This window comes from Oryx dammah, unplaced genomic scaffold, assembly GCF_014754425.2.
Source record: "Oryx dammah isolate SB20612 unplaced genomic scaffold, SCBI_Odam_1.1 HiC_scaffold_27, whole genome shotgun sequence".
Lineage (NCBI taxonomy): Eukaryota > Metazoa > Chordata > Mammalia > Artiodactyla > Bovidae > Oryx > Oryx dammah.
In genome coordinates this window covers 4,098,949-4,117,728 of record NW_024070211.1, presented here as the reverse complement: position 1 = coordinate 4,117,728, position 18,780 = coordinate 4,098,949, and the positions used below count along the sequence as shown (strand labels likewise).

The 18,780-nt window shown below is 51.1% G+C and overlaps 1 protein-coding gene across 1 annotated transcript in view; it reads left to right on the top strand.

The window, feature by feature from the left end:
- The window catches only part of KIF17 (kinesin family member 17), a 53,178-nt gene that overhangs the window by 24,090 nt on the left and 10,308 nt on the right, over positions 1-18,780 (top strand). The window contains exons 8-12 of the mRNA XM_040229473.1: positions 1,755-2,290; positions 3,067-3,141; positions 3,858-3,860; positions 4,416-4,621; positions 7,722-7,953. Of these exons, the coding sequence (XP_040085407.1) occupies positions 1,755-2,290; positions 3,067-3,141; positions 3,858-3,860; positions 4,416-4,621; positions 7,722-7,953 (1,052 nt within the window). The remainder of the gene's footprint in view (positions 1-1,754; positions 2,291-3,066; positions 3,142-3,857; positions 3,861-4,415; positions 4,622-7,721; positions 7,954-18,780) is intronic.

The following is an 18,780-nucleotide window of genomic DNA, read 5'->3' as shown; positions in this document are numbered from 1 at the left end:
TCGCAACCGCCCGGCAAGGCAGGCACCTCCATCACCCTCACTTGACAGCTGAGGAAACTGAGGCCCAGAGAGGGTGAGGAAATTCCCCGAGGTCACACAGCTTTTAAAGCGGAGCCGGGATTTGACTCCAGCAGTCTGATCCCGGGGCCAGCGTTCTCACCCACGGCCTTGCATTGGGGGCCGCAGGCTGGTCCCCACCCAAGGCTGACTTAGAGTGGCCACGTACCGCCCGAGTTTTATGGGTAAGTCCCTTGGCCCGGTTCTGCATTTTCTACAGTCTCTTTTCCACTTTAGAGCCCATCTGTCACCAGAGCAACCACACCCCAAACTAGGCAATCCTTAGCAAGAGTTTAACTTCCTGGGAATTTTTGTCTTCTGTTTGACATTCTCGAATGTTCCACCCCACCGCTATCTTTCAAATATCCTGTGCTGCCAGGCAGCCCAGACTTCCTAGGACTCACTATAAGTGTTAGTTGCTCAGTCATGTCCGATTCTTTGCGACCCCATGGACTGTAGCCCACCAGGCTCCTCTGTCCGTGGGATTCTCCAGGCCAGAATACTGGAGTAGGTAGTCATTTCCTTCTCCAGGGGATCTTCCCGTCCCAGGGATTGAACCCAGGTCTCCCACGTTGTAGGCAGACGCTTTACCACCTGAGCCACCAGAGAAGCCCATAAATACTATAAAATCCACGTTGTAATCATGACGGTGTTCACGTCGTTGGTCCCGTTTACGGGGCTTTGCTCTGTGCCAGGTACTAGGTAGGTAGGCACTTCCCCTGCCTGCCCTCCGTGAGTTGGGACTTGCTGCTTCCTCACACGGCAGGTGTGCAAGCCGAGGCTGGGAGAGGTTCAGGCTGTGAGCTACGCACAGAGGTCCCCAACCTTTTTGGCACCAGGGACCTGTTTTGTGGAAGACAGTTCTTCCACGGACAGGGCAGGTGGGTCAGGCAGTATCGCAGGCGATGGGGTGCGGCAGGTGGAGCTCGGTTCACTCACTCGCTGCTCTCCTTCGGCCATGTGGCCCGGCTCCTGGGCCTTGGGGACCCCTGAGCTGGGGGTGAATGACCCTAGCAAAGGGGACATCAGGTATCTCTCAGGGGAGCCCAGGACACGGTGACAAAGAAGTGGATGGACCTGAAGGAGCTGGCCCGTGAGCTGGCAGCAGGAGGCCTGTGGTACTGTCCCCCATCCCAGCTGGCAGGGAGCTGCAGCCCCAGAGAAAGACTGAGGAGCAGGTTCTGGCACTTTCTGTCCTGGAAAGTGTTTCCTCCAGCCCACTTTGAGTATCAGGCCTCCAAGGGACTTTATTTGGTCTCGCTAATACTCATCTGCAGCATTCATTTAACCCCCACGGCTCTAGCTTGTCCTGTGGACAAGGGCCTGGAGCTGGTTACGCCAGGAGTGGGCCCTGAGGGTCTTGGGTGTGAAATCTTTGGGTCAGGAGCTCTCTGCCTTTGAAGCAATAATACTGGCAGGACAGCCAGTTTATGTATAAAGAGCAGACCCAAGGAACAGGGGTAAGAGTCCAGCCCCTAATGGCTGGGGCGGTCAGCGAATGGAGACATCGTGGAGCTGGTCAGGGAGGACTTCCTGGAAGAGGTAGAAGTCAGCGTTTAGGGGCCCAGAGGCTCTGACTCTTAAGCTGGTCTCTTGGAGGTGGTGGGCCTGAGGCCAGCTTCCAGGGAAGGGCTGCCTCCCGCCCCCCGCCACCCCAGTCCACCCTGTACAGAGCTAAAGGAAGGTGTCTCCTGCAGAGGCTGTCCTGAAGGCGGAAGTCCTTTACAAGGCTGAGGTCCTGTCCAGGGCTGAGTTTGCCAGCAGTTTGGAGTACTCGCCTCCTTTCGAGTTCAAGATGGCCGAGAGACGCGAGATCTACTCCATGCCTGACCCTGTGCCCAGTGAGGACTCCTTCAAGGCTCAGGTCTCCTCCAGGTTTGAGGAGCTGCCCAAGGTGGCGGCCTCCAAGTCCCAGGCGTCTCTGGGGTCCGATGAGTCTTCCACGCTGGGAGAGAACCCTGTCTGCACGGCCTTCTCTGGGCCGGAGGAGCCCTGCAGCCCGGAGTTCTCCGTGCCTGATTCTGACGCCCGGGGCCGCCACCTACTGCCTGACGACGCGGGCGGGGGCGCCGCGGAGCCCCTGTTGGGGGAGGAGCCCCCGCTGATGGCGCTGGAGCTGTTACCCGGCCTGCACGACCCCTACGCCGAGGTGGCGGCCAAGCTGGCCAGGTTCTCCTCCGCGATGTCCGGGCCGGACGTGCCCCCGGTGGACGTCCCCAAGGTGACCACGCAGGTACCTGACGTCGCGTGGGTTGACACGCGGAAGTTCAGGGGAGGGGGCGAGCCTGGCGGGGGCGTGGCTGCGTCTCAGGGGTCCGAGGTCCGGGAAAGGGGAGCTCTGGCTAAGGCTCTGTAAACCAGTGGGAAGGTCGGGATGAGATCCCAGGCGAGGCCGGGTGGGCCCCTGTTCTGCTGACACGGGGACACCCGTGTAGGGCGGCTGCTGGTTGCCATGGTTACACCTCTCCTCAGCCCGCCTGTTCTCCTAGGGAAGGCAGGGGTTCTGTGAGAGTCCTGCTTCCTTTCAGGGGCCACCTAGGGGTCTCGAGGGGCTGCTTCTCCTCAGTCCAAGGCCTTCTCACCCTTTTCAACCCTCTGTTTTATGTTTAAAAATCTTTTTTCTTTTTTCTCCCCTCCTTTCCTTTCTCTCTCTCTCTCTCTGTCCAAAGCGTACAGGCCTTTGAATCAGAGAGACCCGGGTTCAGATCCCAGTTCTACCCCTCACTCAGCTGTGTGACCTTGTCCGGCAGTCTCTCTGGGCCTCAGTTTCCTCATCTGTTAAATGGGGATGCTGACACACGCGTCCTGTGAGGTCAGGCAGGTGGCAGGCCTGGAACAGGAGTGCCTCTCCTCTTTGCTTCACCTCCTCTCTCCTCTGTTCTCCTCCCTCCCCGCAGGAGGAGGTGGCAGGGTTGGGGAGCAGGCGGGGAGCTGGCGGGAAGGGCGGGGCGGGGCCCCAGAGGATGATCCTGACCCAACCCCTGCTCCCCCAACCTGTTCTCCTGCAAGCACCTAGCAGATCTGCCGGAGCCCGCCGACCTCAGGTCTGAAGCTGAGGTGGCCGAGGACCTCCCGCCCAGGACTGTGAGTGCCTCCGGCCCTGAGTGGTGGTGGTGGGGAGCTCCAGGGACCTGATTCTTCCTGGGATGCTCTCGCTTGTCTCCTCCCTCTCTGGCCTCACTTTCCTCACCCATAAAATGGGGACAGTACCCCCGGCCCTACCCCAGCACAAATCGGAGTCCTTACCTCTCTATTTATTGATTTGTTACCGAGAGGCCACTGTTCCAGGGTGATGTTCACCCTTTCTCAGCGGTGGAGCCCTGGTCTAAAGCACAGAGGCCCAGCGTGTGTAGTGGATGAGGGCCACGGAGAGGAGCTGGGGGCCCCAAGGCTCTGGCCGGGAACCCCCCAGGCGGCGGGGGGCCGTGTGAGCTCTGCTGCTCTCAGACCCCACCTTTCCCCACCCCCACTTCTGCTTCAGAAAGCACAACCATCTGAGGGGAATGGGAGGAAGACTTTAAATCTGCCCATGTTTGTGGAGAGAGGAAGCGACCTGCTGGCCTCTGGACCTGATCACTGGGTAGGAGCCAGCTTGCAGCCTCTCAGCAGAGGGTATCCAGGGAGGTCAGGGGTCCCCTTGGGCAGTAGGTGACGTTGAGATGTGGGGCTCAAGCAGGGAGAAGGGGCCAGGGCGGCAGGGGAGAGAGCACGGAGCCGGCGAGGGGGGCGGGGCGTGTGGGGGCAGTGGGTGCCAGAGTCCTGTGGCTGGAAAGATCTCGAGGTTCCCAGTGCCAGAAAAGGAGGTCAGGGAAGCAGTGGGATGGGTGGGGGGCGGGGGCTGGCAGGACGCAGGCAGCGGGAGGAGGGGGTGGGCACCGGGGGTGCAGCAGGCTGCGGAGGAAACTGGGTTTGACTGCAGATGTGATGGAGGGTCTGCGAAGGATCAATTTATAGTTTAAGAAAATTCTGGGAACTCCCTGGTGGCCCAGTGGTTAGGACTCTGTGCTTCCACCGCAGGGGGCTTGGTTCTATGGGTTCAGTCCCTGATTGGGGAAGTAAGATTCTGCCAACTGCACAGCAGGGCCAAAAAACAAACAAAAATTGCCCTAGCTGCTGTGTGGAGTCTAGATGGTAAGGGGCGGGAGGGAGAGGGAGCTGGAGGCTGTTTTGGGGGGTGTTGGAAAGGTGGCAGGAAGTTGACTGGGTGCATGTTTTTAATGACGGGGTGTCCCTGAGCCCATAGCGACCTCATGGGCTGCCAGGGGCCGGCCACCCCAGCTGGGGTTGAGGCTGTGGCGAGCTCGTGCCCAGGAGTTGGCCCCTCCGCCTCCACCTTGGCTTCTGGTTGCACTTTTGAGGTTGACCTGCGCCCAGGGGAGACAGAGGAGCTGGTGTTGGCGGCAGAGCCCGTCGCAGAAGCCCAGGAAGCCCAGGCTGAAGCGCCAGCGGCCTTGGAGGCTCAGCCCCGCTCTCTGCTGGCCGGGGCCGGCGCGAGGAGGGAGGGTGTGGCTGCGCTCGCCGATGACCTCCTGCCCACCGTGGACCAACAGCAGGTGCTCGCCCGGTAAGCACCTGAGCCCAGGGCAGTGGGACCTGGAGGGCGGGGGGGTGGGCGTGGTGGGACCCCGCGTTGGCGGGAGGGAGCCCAGGGCCCAGGGGTGGATGGCGCCCCTGGGCCCAGAGATCCTTTCTGAGCCCCACCCAGCCTTCCCCCAAACGTGGCTGCAGGGGCTTGGTCCTCCCCAGAAGCGGTGCGGGGTTGGGGAGGAGAGGGGCCGGTCAGCCGGGTGGCAGGGCTCTCTGCTCAGGAAGCGGCTCAGGTGCCTCCAGATCCCATCAGACGCTTGCGGGGGAGCAGCTACTGGGGGTGGGGGTGGCGGGGAGGGTGGGGAGTGGGGGTGGGGAGGGCGGGGGGGGGGGGTGGGGAAGGCGGTGGGGCGGAGGAGGGCGGGGACAGTCCCCACCTGGCTTTCTCCGGGCCGCCCTGCAGGTTTCAGGAGCCCAGGGCCGGCGATGCAGGCTTGCCCCGGGTCTTAGATGGTCAAGAATCTGCCTACGATGTGGGAGGCAGAAATCAAACAAAATGCCAGGCTGGATGAAGCACAAGCTGGAATCAAGATTGCCAGGAGAAATATCAATAACCTCAGACATGCAGATATCACCACCCTTTTGACAGAAAGCAAAGAAGAACTAAAGAGCCTCTTGATGAAAGTGAAAGAGGAGAGTGAAAAACCTGGCTTAAAACTCAACATTCACAAAACTAAGATCGTGGCATCTGGTCCCATTACTTCATGGGAAATAGATGGGGAAACAATGGAAACAGTGAGAGACTTCATTTTCTTGGGCTCCAAAATCACTGCAGATGGGACTGCAACCGTGAAATTAAAAGACGCTTGCTCCTTGGAAGAAAAGCTATGGCCAACCTAGACAGCATATTCAAAAACAGAGGCATTACTTTGCCAACAAAGGTTTGTCTAGTTAAGGCTATGGTTTTTCCTGTAGTCATGCATGGATGTGAGAGTTGGACCGTAAAGAAAGCTGAGTGCTGAGGAATTGATGCTTTTGAACTGTGGTGTTGGAGAAGGTTCTTAAGAATCCCCTGGACTGCAAGGAGATCCAACCAGTCCATCCTCAAGAAAATCAGTCCGGACTGATACTGAAGCTGAAACTCCAATACTTTGGCCACCTGATGCGAAGAACTGACTCATTAGAAAAGACCCTGATGCTGGGAAGACTGAAGGCAGGAGGAGAAGGGGACGACAGAGGATGAGATGGTTGGATGGCATTACTGACAAGCTCCAGGAGTTGGTGAAGGACAGGGAAGTCTGGCGTGCTGCAGTCCATGGGGTTGCAAAGAGTCAGACACGACTGAGCGACTGAACTGACCTGAACAATGTGGGAGACCAAGGTTCGATCTCTGGGTCAGATAGATCCCCTGGAGAAGAGAATGGCTACCCACTCCAGTATTCTTGCCTGAAGAATTCCATGGACAGAGGAGCCTGGTGGGCTACAGTCCACGGGGTCACAAAGAGTCGGACCCCACTGGGCGACTAACACATCAACAACACAGCCTAGCCTCCAGTCCCTCCCTCGTGGAAGACGTGCTCCCTCTAGGGACAGGCCACTTCCGACACACCGTGGGGCTGCCTGCCGACCTGGACTTGCCTCCCTTGCTGTGTGGCTTTGTGCAAGTCACTTAACATCTCAGAGCCTTGGTTCTCACTTCCGTAAGTGAGACTGCTGTCAGGCCCGTCTCCATGACAGAGTCAGCCCCACAGCCAGCGGTTCAGCCCCCTCCTGGTCCCACAGACTATGGTTCAAACACTGACTGAGCGTCTACTATGTACCAGGTGTCAGGACACAAGCATAGATGGGATATCACCTTGCCTTTCAAGAAGCTCTCAGTCCAGGGGGAGTCAGGTTCTGGAGCGATTAGACTGGCTGTGTTCCCGTCTGCCTCCACCGTCGCCCAGCTCTGCCACCTGGGCTGAGGTTACCTCTCCGTCCCTCAGTCTCTCACCTACACAGTGGGGGACGGCAAGAGTTCCAGGCTGGGAAGCTTGTTGTGAGGGCCGCACGACACGATGCCCCAAGAGGCAGCAGCTTGGTGTGGGCACACAGAAAACTCACAGCCCAGGGGGTGGTGTTCACGGTGTGATCTGGAGTGCGGTCAGGGAGGGCTTCTCAGAAGAGGGGGCCCTTGAAGAAAGCACCGATGGCTCAGGGGCGGCATTTGAGGGACAGGGCACAGCTGAGGGGCGCAAAGTGGGTGCAGGCGGTGGAGACAGCCTGGGTGTTTGGAGAAGCAGACGCCCTGGGTTAAAGCTGGAGCAAGGGAGGGGTGGTGGGGTTCCGGGGCAGAGGTATGACCCCCGGGGCTTGGGCTTCATCTGATGGGGACCCTAGAAGGATTTTAAGCAGAGCAGCGACTTGGACGTGGCTCACCTGTATCCTGGCTGCTGTTGAGCTCAGAGCCGAGCCTGAAGCAGCCGAGCCTGAAGCAGGTCTGGACTGGGCGGCTGGGTTTTCATGGTTCCCTTCTTTCCCTTGAGCACGGTCGCCTATCCTGTTATGAGTCCGTGTCATGCCTTTAGTTATCTGACCCTTACATCCGTTTTGGAAGAGGCACAGTCAGGACACTTCTGTGGTGCTTTAGTAGAGTGAGGATTTCCACCTGAGCCTTTGTAGTTATTTCAAATTTGTGCTTTTAAAAGGCAAAACTCTATAAAATTTTTTTAGCATTTTAGATATAAATATTTAAAAAAAAAAGAACTGTTTGTGTCCCTGATGAAACATTATGCACTGACCGTAAGGAACATTCCCCACAACCCATCTGCAGGTTCCCTGGGAGCACAGCCGGGAGCTTGCTCTGTGGCAGGACCACCAGCACCGGGAACTGGGTGGGGCAGCCCTGGGCGGAGCGAGACTCCCACCCTTCCTGTGCGGAGAACCAGCGGGCTGGCTGAGTGCACAGGCTTGGAGTCGGGTAGAGCCGGCAGGAACGCTGGGTCTGAGCCCGAGCCAGCAGCAGTCACCTCCCCGGGCCTCAGTGTACCTGTCTGTGAAGTGGGGTTGTTGGAAGGAGTCGGGGAAATCAGGCTGGACAGCCAGTGCTCAGTGATCGGCAGACTTGGTCACGTTTGCTTTCTCCTCCCCGCCGGCAGCTTGCAGCTGTTGGAGCAGCAGGTGGTCGGGGGGGAGCAGGCCAAGAACAAGGACCTGAAGGAGAAGCACAGGCGGCGGAAACGGTACGCGGACGAGCGCAAGAAGCAGCTAGTGGCGGCCCTGCAGAACTCGGACGAGGACAGCGGGGACTGGGTGCTGCTCAACGTCTACGACTCCATCCAGGAGGAAGTGAGGGCCAAGAGCAAGCTGCTGGAGAAGATGCAGAGGAAGGTGAGGCCCGGGCTCAGGCCCCGCCCCCAGGCAGGAGCACTAGGTGGGCGTTCACACCAGGTCTCGACCCTTGCCTGTATTCCGTGCCTGCTGTGTGCCACGCCCTGTTCTGGAAGCTGTCGTGGTGACTGGTTCATCTCTGCAGTAGTGGAGCTCGTGTGTGTGTGTGTGTGTGTGCATGTGTGTGTGTGTGTGTGCACGTGTGTGTAAGCAAGCAATAGAGAAAGTGGCTGAGTTGTGTCTGACTCTTTGCGACCCTATGGACTATACAGTCCATGGAATTCTCCAGGCCAGCGTACTGGAGTGGGTAGGCATTCCCTTCTCCAAGGGTAAGTAAGCAGTAACAGCAGAGAAATAAGGAAGAAACTCTAGCCCGACAGAATACAGGGCAGGGACGGGAGGGAGGTGAGGGGCGGCTTCATTTTGATGTTTTTTACTTTGATCGAAGTACAAACGCACAACTGAATTCATTTCCACAAAGGGAGTGCCCTGAGCCAGCTGTGCCTGGCTGGGGGCTCTGAGCATTAGCAGGACCCCAGAAGCTCCTGGGGCCACTTCAGATGGGGGGACACGGCTGTTCTGGTGCAGGAGGTGGCTTCTCAGGTGGGGCCTGGTGGAAAGCGGTCTAGGGGAGGACACAGGCCGGTGCCTGGCATGCGGTCCGTGGTTTAGGAACCAGAAAGGCGGCCACGTGGCTGACCGTGGGAAGAGGGGACTGGAGGGGACGAGGCTCTGCCGTCTGCGACCGACGCCTGCGCGGTCTTCAGAGCGTCTTCCCAGGGGCCTGGGCCTCAAAATGCCCTCCCTGGCCACCTACTATCCCCTCCTCATCCCCATTCAGCGTGGCAACCAAGGGATCTTGCCAGAGCATAAAGCTGAAATTTTTTGGTCTTTAAATGTCTTTAGTTTAAAATTTTTTTCTTGGCTGTTTTTATGCCTTTTCTTACTATACTTCGTATCTTTAATCAAATTTGGTCTTTCTTGTACCTTGGTCTACATATCTAAATTAAAAAAAAAACCTTTGCTGGTTTTGTGTTAATGTCCCACTTGGCACTTTCTTCACTTTTGTCCATTTCAAGATTTTGGATTTCTGACATGAAAATTTCATACCTGCGAATATTTCTTTAAGGAAACTATTTACACTGGGGCGTCGAGTTACATTTTTAACGTTTGGTTGCATGTGCTTGTGCTTTGGGGGGAACTTTCTTCTGCTGAAATGCTTTTGATTTTCACTTTCTGTTTCTTAATAGTGGCGTTGAATAGATACACCTGCTCTCTTCTGTTTATTGCATAACGTCATGTTTTTCTGCACTCTCAGTAACAACTGAATGCCGAAGTTGTTGGAGGATGGAGGGAACCAAAAGTACCCACCAAAATAAGATACCCTGAGACCAAAAAACGAGGCAGGCGGCTCCATGTAATCAGTGGATCAGTTAATTTTAGGGTAAGGTAGTCATGGGGCGGGGCTGGACAGATGGCACCCTGGAAGCGTTCGCAGCGGTGCCCCGCAGCACCGAGGGGCCATTAGGATGGCCCTGTGTTTACCCAGGGTGCAGGGTGGGAGCTACAACAGGGAGCGCACCCTGCTTTGTCTTGTGTTTTTGGACTGCACTCGGCCTTTGTGGCTGCATGCAGACTTCCTCTAACTCCGGTGGCTGGGGGTTGCTCTCTAGCTGCGGTGTGCGGGCCCTCGGTGTGGTGACTGCTCTTGTTGTGGAGCACGGGCTAGGCTGCTTGGACTCCATGCTTGTGGTGGTGCACAGGCTCAGTTGCTCTGTGGCACGTGGGATCTAGTTCTCAGACCAGGGATCAAACCTGTGTCCCCTCCATGGGCAGGCGTGTTCTCCATCACTGGACCACCAGGGAATTCCCAGGAAGAGCACTCTTAAGATTTATGAATGGGTAACCAGTCTTGTCGGAGAAGGTGATGGCAACCCACTCCAGTACTCTTGCCTGGAAAATCCCATGGACGGAGGAGCCTGGTGGGCTGCCGTCTATGTGGTCGCTAAGAGTCAGACACGACTGAAGCGACTTAGCAGCAGCAGCAGCAACTAGTCTTGTGGGCACTGGGAATATGTCAGTGAAGGTCTTCATCGTTCTTTGGCAACTACCAGGGCATAGAGACCACTGGGACTTAATCACAATTAAACAGTATCTATTAGCTACAATATGCAGATGACACCACCCTTATGGCAGAAAGTGAAGAGGAACTAAAAAGCCTCTTGATGAAGGTGAAAGAGGAGAGTGAAAAAGTTGGCTTAAAGCTCAACATTCAGAAAACGAAGATCATGGCATCTGGTCCCATCACTTCATGGGAAATAGATGGGGAAACAGTGTCAGGCTTTATTTTGGGGGGCTCCAAAATCACTGCAGATGGTGATTGCAGCCATGAAATTAAAAAATGCTTACTCCTTGGAAGAAAAGTTATGACCAACCTAGATAGCATATTCAAAGCAGAGACATTACTTTGCCAACAAAGGTCCGTCTAGTCAAGGCTATGGTTTTTCCAGTGGTCATGTATGGATGTGAAAGTTGGACTGTGAAGAAAGCTGAGCGCCAAAGAATTGATGCTTTTGAACTGTGGTGTTGGAGAAGACTCTTGAGAGTCCCTTAGACTGCAAGGAGATCCAACCAGTCCATTCTAAAGGAGATCAGCCCTGGATGTTCTTTGGAAAGACTGATGCTAAAGCTGAAACTCCAATACTTTGGCCACCTAATGCAAAGAGTTGACTCATTGGAAAAGACTCTGATGCTGGGAGGGATTGGGGGCGGGAGGAGAAGGGGACGATGGAGGATGAGATGGCTGGATGGCATCACCGACTCGATGGACATTAGTTTGGGTGAACTCCGGGAGTTGGTGATGGACAGGGAGGCCTGGCGTGCTGTGAATCATGGGGTCGCAGAGTCAGACATGACTGAGCGACTGAACTGAACTGAACTGATTAACTACAAAGCCCTTGGCCACACAACATAAATATACTACACAGCACTTCCCAGGTGGCGCTAGTGGTAAAGAAGCCTCCTGCCAGTGTAAGAGACATAAGAGACGTGGGTTCAATCCCTGGGTCAGGAAGACCCCCTGGAGGAGGGCATGGCAACCCGCTCCAGTACTCTTGCCTGGAGAATCCTATGGACAGAGGAGCCTGGTGGGCTACAGTCTATGGTGTAACAAAAAGTGGGATATGACTGAAGCGACTTAGCACACACACACACAGTCCAAGGTAGGGTCAGTGGAAGGACAGGAAGAACTGAATGGGCCCAAGATGGTGTCATTCGTGCTAACAGCCATACAGAGGTAAAGGTTGGGTTTGCTTACTAGGTTGTTGTTGGGTTTTTTTTTCTCTCAATAATATACTTTTCTGTCCATACGGAAGTGTGGCTTTAAATAGAGCTCTTTATTAGTTTCCTGTGGCTGCTGTAGCAGATTGTCACACATTTTGTTGCCTAAAACAACACAAATTGATTATTTCACAGTGGGTTTCCCTGGTGGCTCAGTGGTAAAGAATCCGCCTGCCGGTGCAGGAGACAAGGGTTCAACCCCTGATCCCAGGAGGATCTCAAATGCCTCAGAGCCACTAAGCCCGTGCCTCCAACTGTTGAGCTTGTGAGCTACAGCTACTGAGCCTGCATGCCTCAACTGCTGAAGCGCGAGCACCCTGGAGCCTGTGTTCCGCAACAGGAGGAGCACAGTGACAAGAAGCCGGGGCACCACGACTGGAGGAGAGCCGGCCCAGCGAGGAAGACCCGGCGCAGCGAGGAAGCAGATAAACATTTAAAGACAGACCTTATCCCACAGCCCTGTAGGCCAGACTCCAGGCTCGGCATGGCTGGCTTCTCCGCTTAGAACTCCCCAAGGCCGAACTCGAGGTGTTGTTGGCAGGGCTGTGTTTCTTTCTGGTCCTAGGGTACTGTCCATTTGAGGTTGTTGACAGATTTTAACCCCACGTGGCTGAGGACTGAGACTCCCGTCTCCTTGCCAGCCGTCAGCACGGTCACACTGTTTCTAGAGGCAGCCCGTACTTCCTGCTGCCTGGCCCCCTCCAAAGACAGCCTTGGCTTGGAGAGTCTCTCTCCTGCTTCCCGTCTCTTTGACTGTCCTGACTTATTTCTCTGAAGCCTCTCCTCTTTATTTGTGACCGTGCCACTCTGCTTGTGGAACTAGGGATTGAACGCACCTCTCGGCAGTGAAAACGTGGAGTCCTAAGCCCTGGACCCCCAGGCAATTCCCAAGCATCTCCTTTAACACACCTCTTCTACTCATCTCTCTCCGCTCCCTCTCCCACATGGTGGTAGATAGATTACATTCAGTTCAGTTCAGTTCAGTCGCTCAGTCGTGGCTGACTCTTTGCGACCCCATGAATCTCAGCACGCCAGGCCTCCCTGTCCATCACCAACTCCCGGAGTTCACTCAGACTCACGTCCATCGAGTCAGGGATGCCAGCCAGCCATCTCATCCTCTGTCGTCCCCTTTTCCTCCCACCCGCAATCCCTCCCAGCATCAGAGTCTTTTCCAATGAGTCAACTCTTCACATGAGGTGGCCAAAGTATTGGAGTTTCAGCTTCAGCATCACTCCTTCCAATGAACACCCAGGGCTGATCTCCTTTAGGATGGACTAGTTGGACCTCCTTGCAGTCCAAGGGACTCACAGGAGTCTTCTCCAACACCACAGTTCAGAAGCATCAATTCTTTGGCGCTCAGCTTTCTTCACAGTCCAACTCTCACATCCATACATGACCACTGGAAAAACCATAGCCTTGACTAGACGGACCTTTGTTGGCAAAGTAATGTCTCTGCTTTTGAATATGCTGTCTAGGTTGGTCATAACTTACCATAACTTACCATAGATTACATTGGGCCCACTCAGTAATCTCGGATAATCTCCTTATTTTTAAGTCAGTTTGTTGTTGTTCCGTCACTCAGGCGTGTCTGACTCTTTGGAACTCCAGCGACTGCAGCATGCCAGGCTTCCCTGTTCTTCACTATCTCCTGAAGATTCCTCAGATTCATTTCCATTGAGTTGCTGATACTATCTAACCATCTAATTCTCTGCTACCCTCTTCTCCTTTTGCCTTCAGTCTTTCCCAGCTTTAGGGTCTTTTCCAGTGAGTTGGCTCTTTGCAACAGGTGGCCAAAATATTGGAGCTTCAGCTTCATCATCAGTCCTTTCAATGAATATTCAGGGTTTATTTCCTTTAGGATTGACTGGCTTGATCTCCTTGCTGTCAAGGGATTCTCAAGAGTCTCCTCCAGCACCACAATTCAAAAGAATCAGTTCTCTCAGCCTTCTTTATGGTTCACATATCACATTCATACATGACTACTGGAAAAACCATAGCTTTGATTGTATGACTCTTTGTCAGCAAAGTGATGTCTTTGCTTTTTAATACACTGTCTAGGTTTGTTATAGCTTTTGTTCCAAGGAGCAAGCATCTTTTAATTTCATGGCTGCAATTACCATCTGCAGTGATTTTGGAGCCCAAGAAAATAGAATCTGTCACTGCTTCCACTTTTTCCTCATCTTTTTGCCATGAAGTGATGGAACTCGATGCCATGATATTCGTTTTTTGAATGTTTAGTTTAAGCCAACTTTTTCACTCTTTTCTTTGACTCTCATCAAGAGGCTCTTTAGTTCTTCTTCACTTTCTGCCATAAGGGTGGTGTCATCTGCATATCTGAGGTTATTGATATTTCTCCTGGCAATCTTGATTCCAGCTTGTGCTTCATCCAGCCCAGCGTTTCACATAATGTATTCTGCATAAGTTGAATAAGCAATGTGACTGTATACAGCCCTGATGTACTCCTTTCCCAATTTGGAACCAGTCTGTTGTTTGATGTCGGGTTCTAACTGCTGCTTCTTGACCTGCTTACAGGTTTCTCAGGAGACAGGTGAGGTGGTCAAGCATTTCCATCTCTTAAGAATTTTCCATAAGTTTGTTGTGACCCACAGAGTCAAACGCTTTAGTGTAGTCAATGAAGCAGAAGTAGATATTTTTCTAGAATTCCCTTGCTTTTCCTACAATCCAGTGGATGTTGGCAATTTGATCTCTGGTTCCTCTGCCTTTTCTAAATCCAGCTTGTACACCTGGAAGTTCTTAGTTCATATACTGTTGAATCCTAGTTTGACGGATTTTGAGCATTACCTTGCTAGCATGGGAGATGATCGCAATTGTATGGCAGTTTGAGCATTCTTTGGCATTGCCCTTCTTTGGGATTGGAATGAAAACTGACCTTTTCCAGTCCTGTGGTCACTGCTGAGTGTTCCAAATTTGCTGACATATTGAGTGCAGCACTTTGACAACATCATCTTTTAGGATTTTAAATAGCTCAGCTGGAATTCCATCATGTCTACTAGCTTTGTCGGCAGTAATGCTACCTAAGGCCTACTTGGCTTCACACTGTAGGATATCTGGCCCTAGGTGAGTGACTGCACCATCATGGTTGTCCCAGTCATTAAGATCTTTTTTATATAGTTCTTCTGTGTATTCTTGCCACCTCTTCTTAATCTCCTCTGCTTCTCTTAGGTCCATACCATTTCTGTCCTTTATTGTGCCCTTCTTTATATGAAATGTTCCCTTGATATCTCCTGTTTTCTTGAAGAGATCTCTAGTCTTTCTCATTCTATTTTTCCTCCATTTCTTTGCATTGTTCACTGAAGGATGCTTTCTAGCCTCTCCTTAGAAAGGGGATGACAGAGGATGAGATGGTTGGATGGCATCACCAACTCGATGAACATGAGTTTGTGTAAATTCCAGGAATTGGTGATGGACAGGGAGGCCTGGCGTGCTGCAGTCCATGGGGTTGCAAAGAGTTGGACACGACTGAGCAACTGAACTGAACTAACCTCTCCTTGCTATTCCCTGGAACTCTGCATTCAGTTGGATATATCTTTCCCTTTCTCCTTTGCTTTTCACGTCTCTTCCTTTCTGAGCTATCTGTAAAGCCTGCTAAGACGACCACGTTGCCTTCTTGCATTTCTTTTTCTTGGGGATGGTTTTGCTCACTGCCTCCTGTACAATGGTGTGAGCCTCCATCCATAGTTCTTCAGGCACTCTGTTTACCAGATCTAATCCCTTGAAGTTATTCATCATCTCCACTGTGTAATCATAAGGGATTTGATTTAGGTCATACTTGAATGGCCTAGTGGTTTTCCCTACTTTCTTCAATTTAAGCTTGAATTTTGCAGCAAGGAGCTGATGATCTCAGCCATTGTCAGCTCCCGGTCTTAGTTTTGCTGACTGTATAGAGCTTCTCCATCTTTGGCTACAAAGAATGTAATCAGTCTGATTTTGGTATTGACATTTGGTGATGTCCACGTGTAAAGTCGTCTTTTGTGTTGTTGGAAAAGGGTGTTTGGTATGACCAGTGCATTCTCTTGGCATAATTCTGTTAGCCTTTGCCCTGCTTCATTTTGTTCTCTAAGGCCAAACTTGTCTATTACTTCAGGTATCTTGTGACTTCCTGATTTTGCATTCCAATCCCCTATGATGAAAGGACATCTTTTTTTTTTTTTTTTTTGATGTTCTAGACATTCTTGTAGGTGTTCATAGAACTGTTAACAACATATGCAAAGGATTATACACCATGCTGAAGTAGGATTTATCCCAGGAATGCAAGATTGGTTTAGCATTCAGAAATCAATTAATCTAATATCAACAGAATAAAGGACAAAACGCACATGATTTTCTTAATAGGTGCAGAGAAAGCATTTAACAAAATTCAAAATCTGTCATAAAAACGCTCAACAAACTATGAATGGAAGGTAACTTCTTCAGCCTGATAAAGGGCAGGAAAAATTCACAGCTAATACAATACGCAATGGTGAAAGACTGACTGCTTATCCCTCAAGTTCAGAAACAGGACAAGTGTATTTACTCTCACCACTTATATTCCACATTAGATTGACGGTTCTAGCAAGGGCAGTTAGGCAAGAAAGTGAAATAAAAGGCATTTAGATTGGCAAAGAATAGGCACAACTATCCCATGGCACGATCTTTATAAACAGAAAATCCTTAAAAGGAATCCACTAAAAAATCTGTTGGAATCAACAAAAAAATTCAGCAGGATACAAAATCAGTAAGGAAAAAGCAATTGTATGTCTATACACTTATGATGAACAATCTGCAAATAAATTTAAGAAAACAGTTTCATTTGCAATACATCAAAAAAATAAAATAGGAGTAAATTTCACAAAAGTAGTATAAAACTTATATTCCAAAATATAAAGTATTGTTGAAAAAATTAAGAATATCTAAATAGAAACTTCCCCGTGGGTCCAGTGGTAAAGACTCTGCACTGGTCCAGGAACTGAGATCCTGCTCGCTGTGCGGTGTGGCCAAAAAATGAAAAAGAAGAAACAAGAAAACCTAAATAAATGGAAAGACACCCATGTTCATGGATTGGAAGACTTAATATTGATAAGATGGTGGTGGTGATGGCGGTTTAGTCGCTAAGTTGTGTCCAACTCTTGAGACCCCATGGGCTGCAGCCCACCAGGCTCCTCTGTCCATGAGATTTTCCAGGCAAGGATACTGGTGGAGTGGGTTGCCATTTCCTTCTCCAGGGGATCTTCCTGACCCAGGGATAGAACCTGGGTCTCCTGCATGGCAGGCAGATTCTTTACTAATTGAGCTACAAGGGAAGTCTGAGAAGATGATAGTACTTCTCAAACTGATTTACAGATTTCAAAGCAATGATTCTTAAAGAACCAGCTAGCTTCTTTGAAGAAATTGACAAGCTGATCATAAAGTTTGTATGAAAATTCAAGGGACTCAGAATAGCCCAGATAATCTTGAAAAGAACAAAGTTGGAGGACTCATACTTGCTGATTTTGAAATTTACTACAAAGTTAACAGTCGTCAAGGCTGTGCGGTACTGATGTAAAGATTTAAAATCAATGTAATTGGATTGGAGATCCAGAAATAAACCCTCACATTTACAGTTAGTTGATTTTCAACAGGGTGCCAAGATGATTCAACGGAGAACGGATGATCTTTCTAATAAATGGTGCTGGGACAACTAGATGTTCACCTGCGAAAGAAGGAGGCTGGACCCCAGCCTCACACTGTATATAGAAATTAACTCAGAATGGGCCACAAAGCCAAATGTGGGGTAGAACTACTAAACGTGTAAAATAAAACACAGGTTTAAATCTTTATTGCCTTGAATTAGACAGTGCTTTCTTAGGTATCACACCAAAAGCATAAACAACAAAGGAAAAAAAAAAGATAAACTGGACTTAATCAATTAAAACTTTCATGCTTATAAAGAATACTATCAAAAAAGAGAAAAGACAGCCCACAGAATGAGAGAAAATATTTTCAAGTCATATAGTATGATAAGGTGCTTGCGTCTAGAAAAAATAAACAACCCACTCAAGAATAAAAAGACTACCAAATTTTAAAATGGGCAAAGGATCTGAAGAGATATTTCTGTAAAGAAGATACACAAATAGCCAGTTAACATATGATCAGAGGTTCAACGTTAGCCATTAGGGAAATGCAAATTAAAACCACAGTGAGATACCGTCTCGTAGCCTCTGGGATGGTGGTAATAAAAAAGACAGTAAAAATGTTGGTGAGGATACGGAGAAATTGGAGCCCTCGTATACTGCTTGTGAGTACAGGGAGCCCTCATATAGTGCTTTGGAAAATGGTCTGGCAGTTCCTCAACTGCTTAAACAAAATGTTACCATGTGGCCCATGAGTGCATGAAAACCAAAAATGTATCCACACCAAAAAAAACTGCAAGCTGATGTTCATAGTAGCGTTATTCATTATAGCTGCAAGTGAAACCCATCATGAAACGTCATATATCCGCCCAGTGGAGTATTACTTGGCAGGAAAAAGGAATGAAGTGCTGACACGTACAACAGGGAAGAACCTTAAAAACTCTTATGTTCAGTGAAAGAAGCCAGGAACAAAAGACCGCGTGTATGATATGTGATCACTTGTATATGAAACGTCCAGCAGAGGCACATCTATAAAGACTGGTGGTGGTGATTGTTCAAGTCTGTGAATATGCTGAAGGCCACTGCATTGTACACCGTTTTTTCACAATTCTTTTACTAATTTCCAAAAGAATAAATAAATGGCTGCACTGTATTGTTGCTGCGTGCAGGTTTTCTCTCAGGGTGGTGAGCTGGGGCTACTCTTCCGTGTGGGCTTTTCCCTGTGGTGGCTGCTCTCGTTTTGGAGACAGGCTCTAGAACACGGGCTCCGCAGCTGTGGTGCGTGAGCTTTAGTTGCTCTGTGGCAAGTGGGATCTTCCCAGTCCAGGGATCGAACTATGTCCACTATGGTCTCAGGCAGATTCTTATCCACTGTACCACCAGGGAAGCCCTATGCTTTATTTTTTTTTATTTAATTTTTTGACCGTGCTGCACAACTTGTGGGATTTTAGTTGGCCGACCAGGGACTGAACCTGGACCCTTGGCAGTGAGCGTGCAGAGCTCAAACCACTGGTTCAGTTCAGTCGCTCAGTCGCGTCCCACTCTTTGTGACCCCATGAATCGCAGCACGCCATGCCTCCCTGTCCATCACCACCTCCCGGAGTTCACTCAGACTCACGTCCATCGAGTCGGTGATGCCATCCAGCCATCTCATCCTCTGTCGTCCCCTTCTCCTCCTGACCCCAATCCCTCCCAGCATCAGAGTCTTTTCCAGTGAGTTAACTCTTCACATGAGGTGGCCAAAGTACTGGAGCTTCAGCTTTAGCATCATTCCTTCCAAAGAAATCCCAGGATTGATCTCCTTCAGAACGGACTGGTTGGATCTCCTTGCAGTCCAAGGGACTCTCAAGATTGAGTCTTCTCCAAGACTACAGTTCAA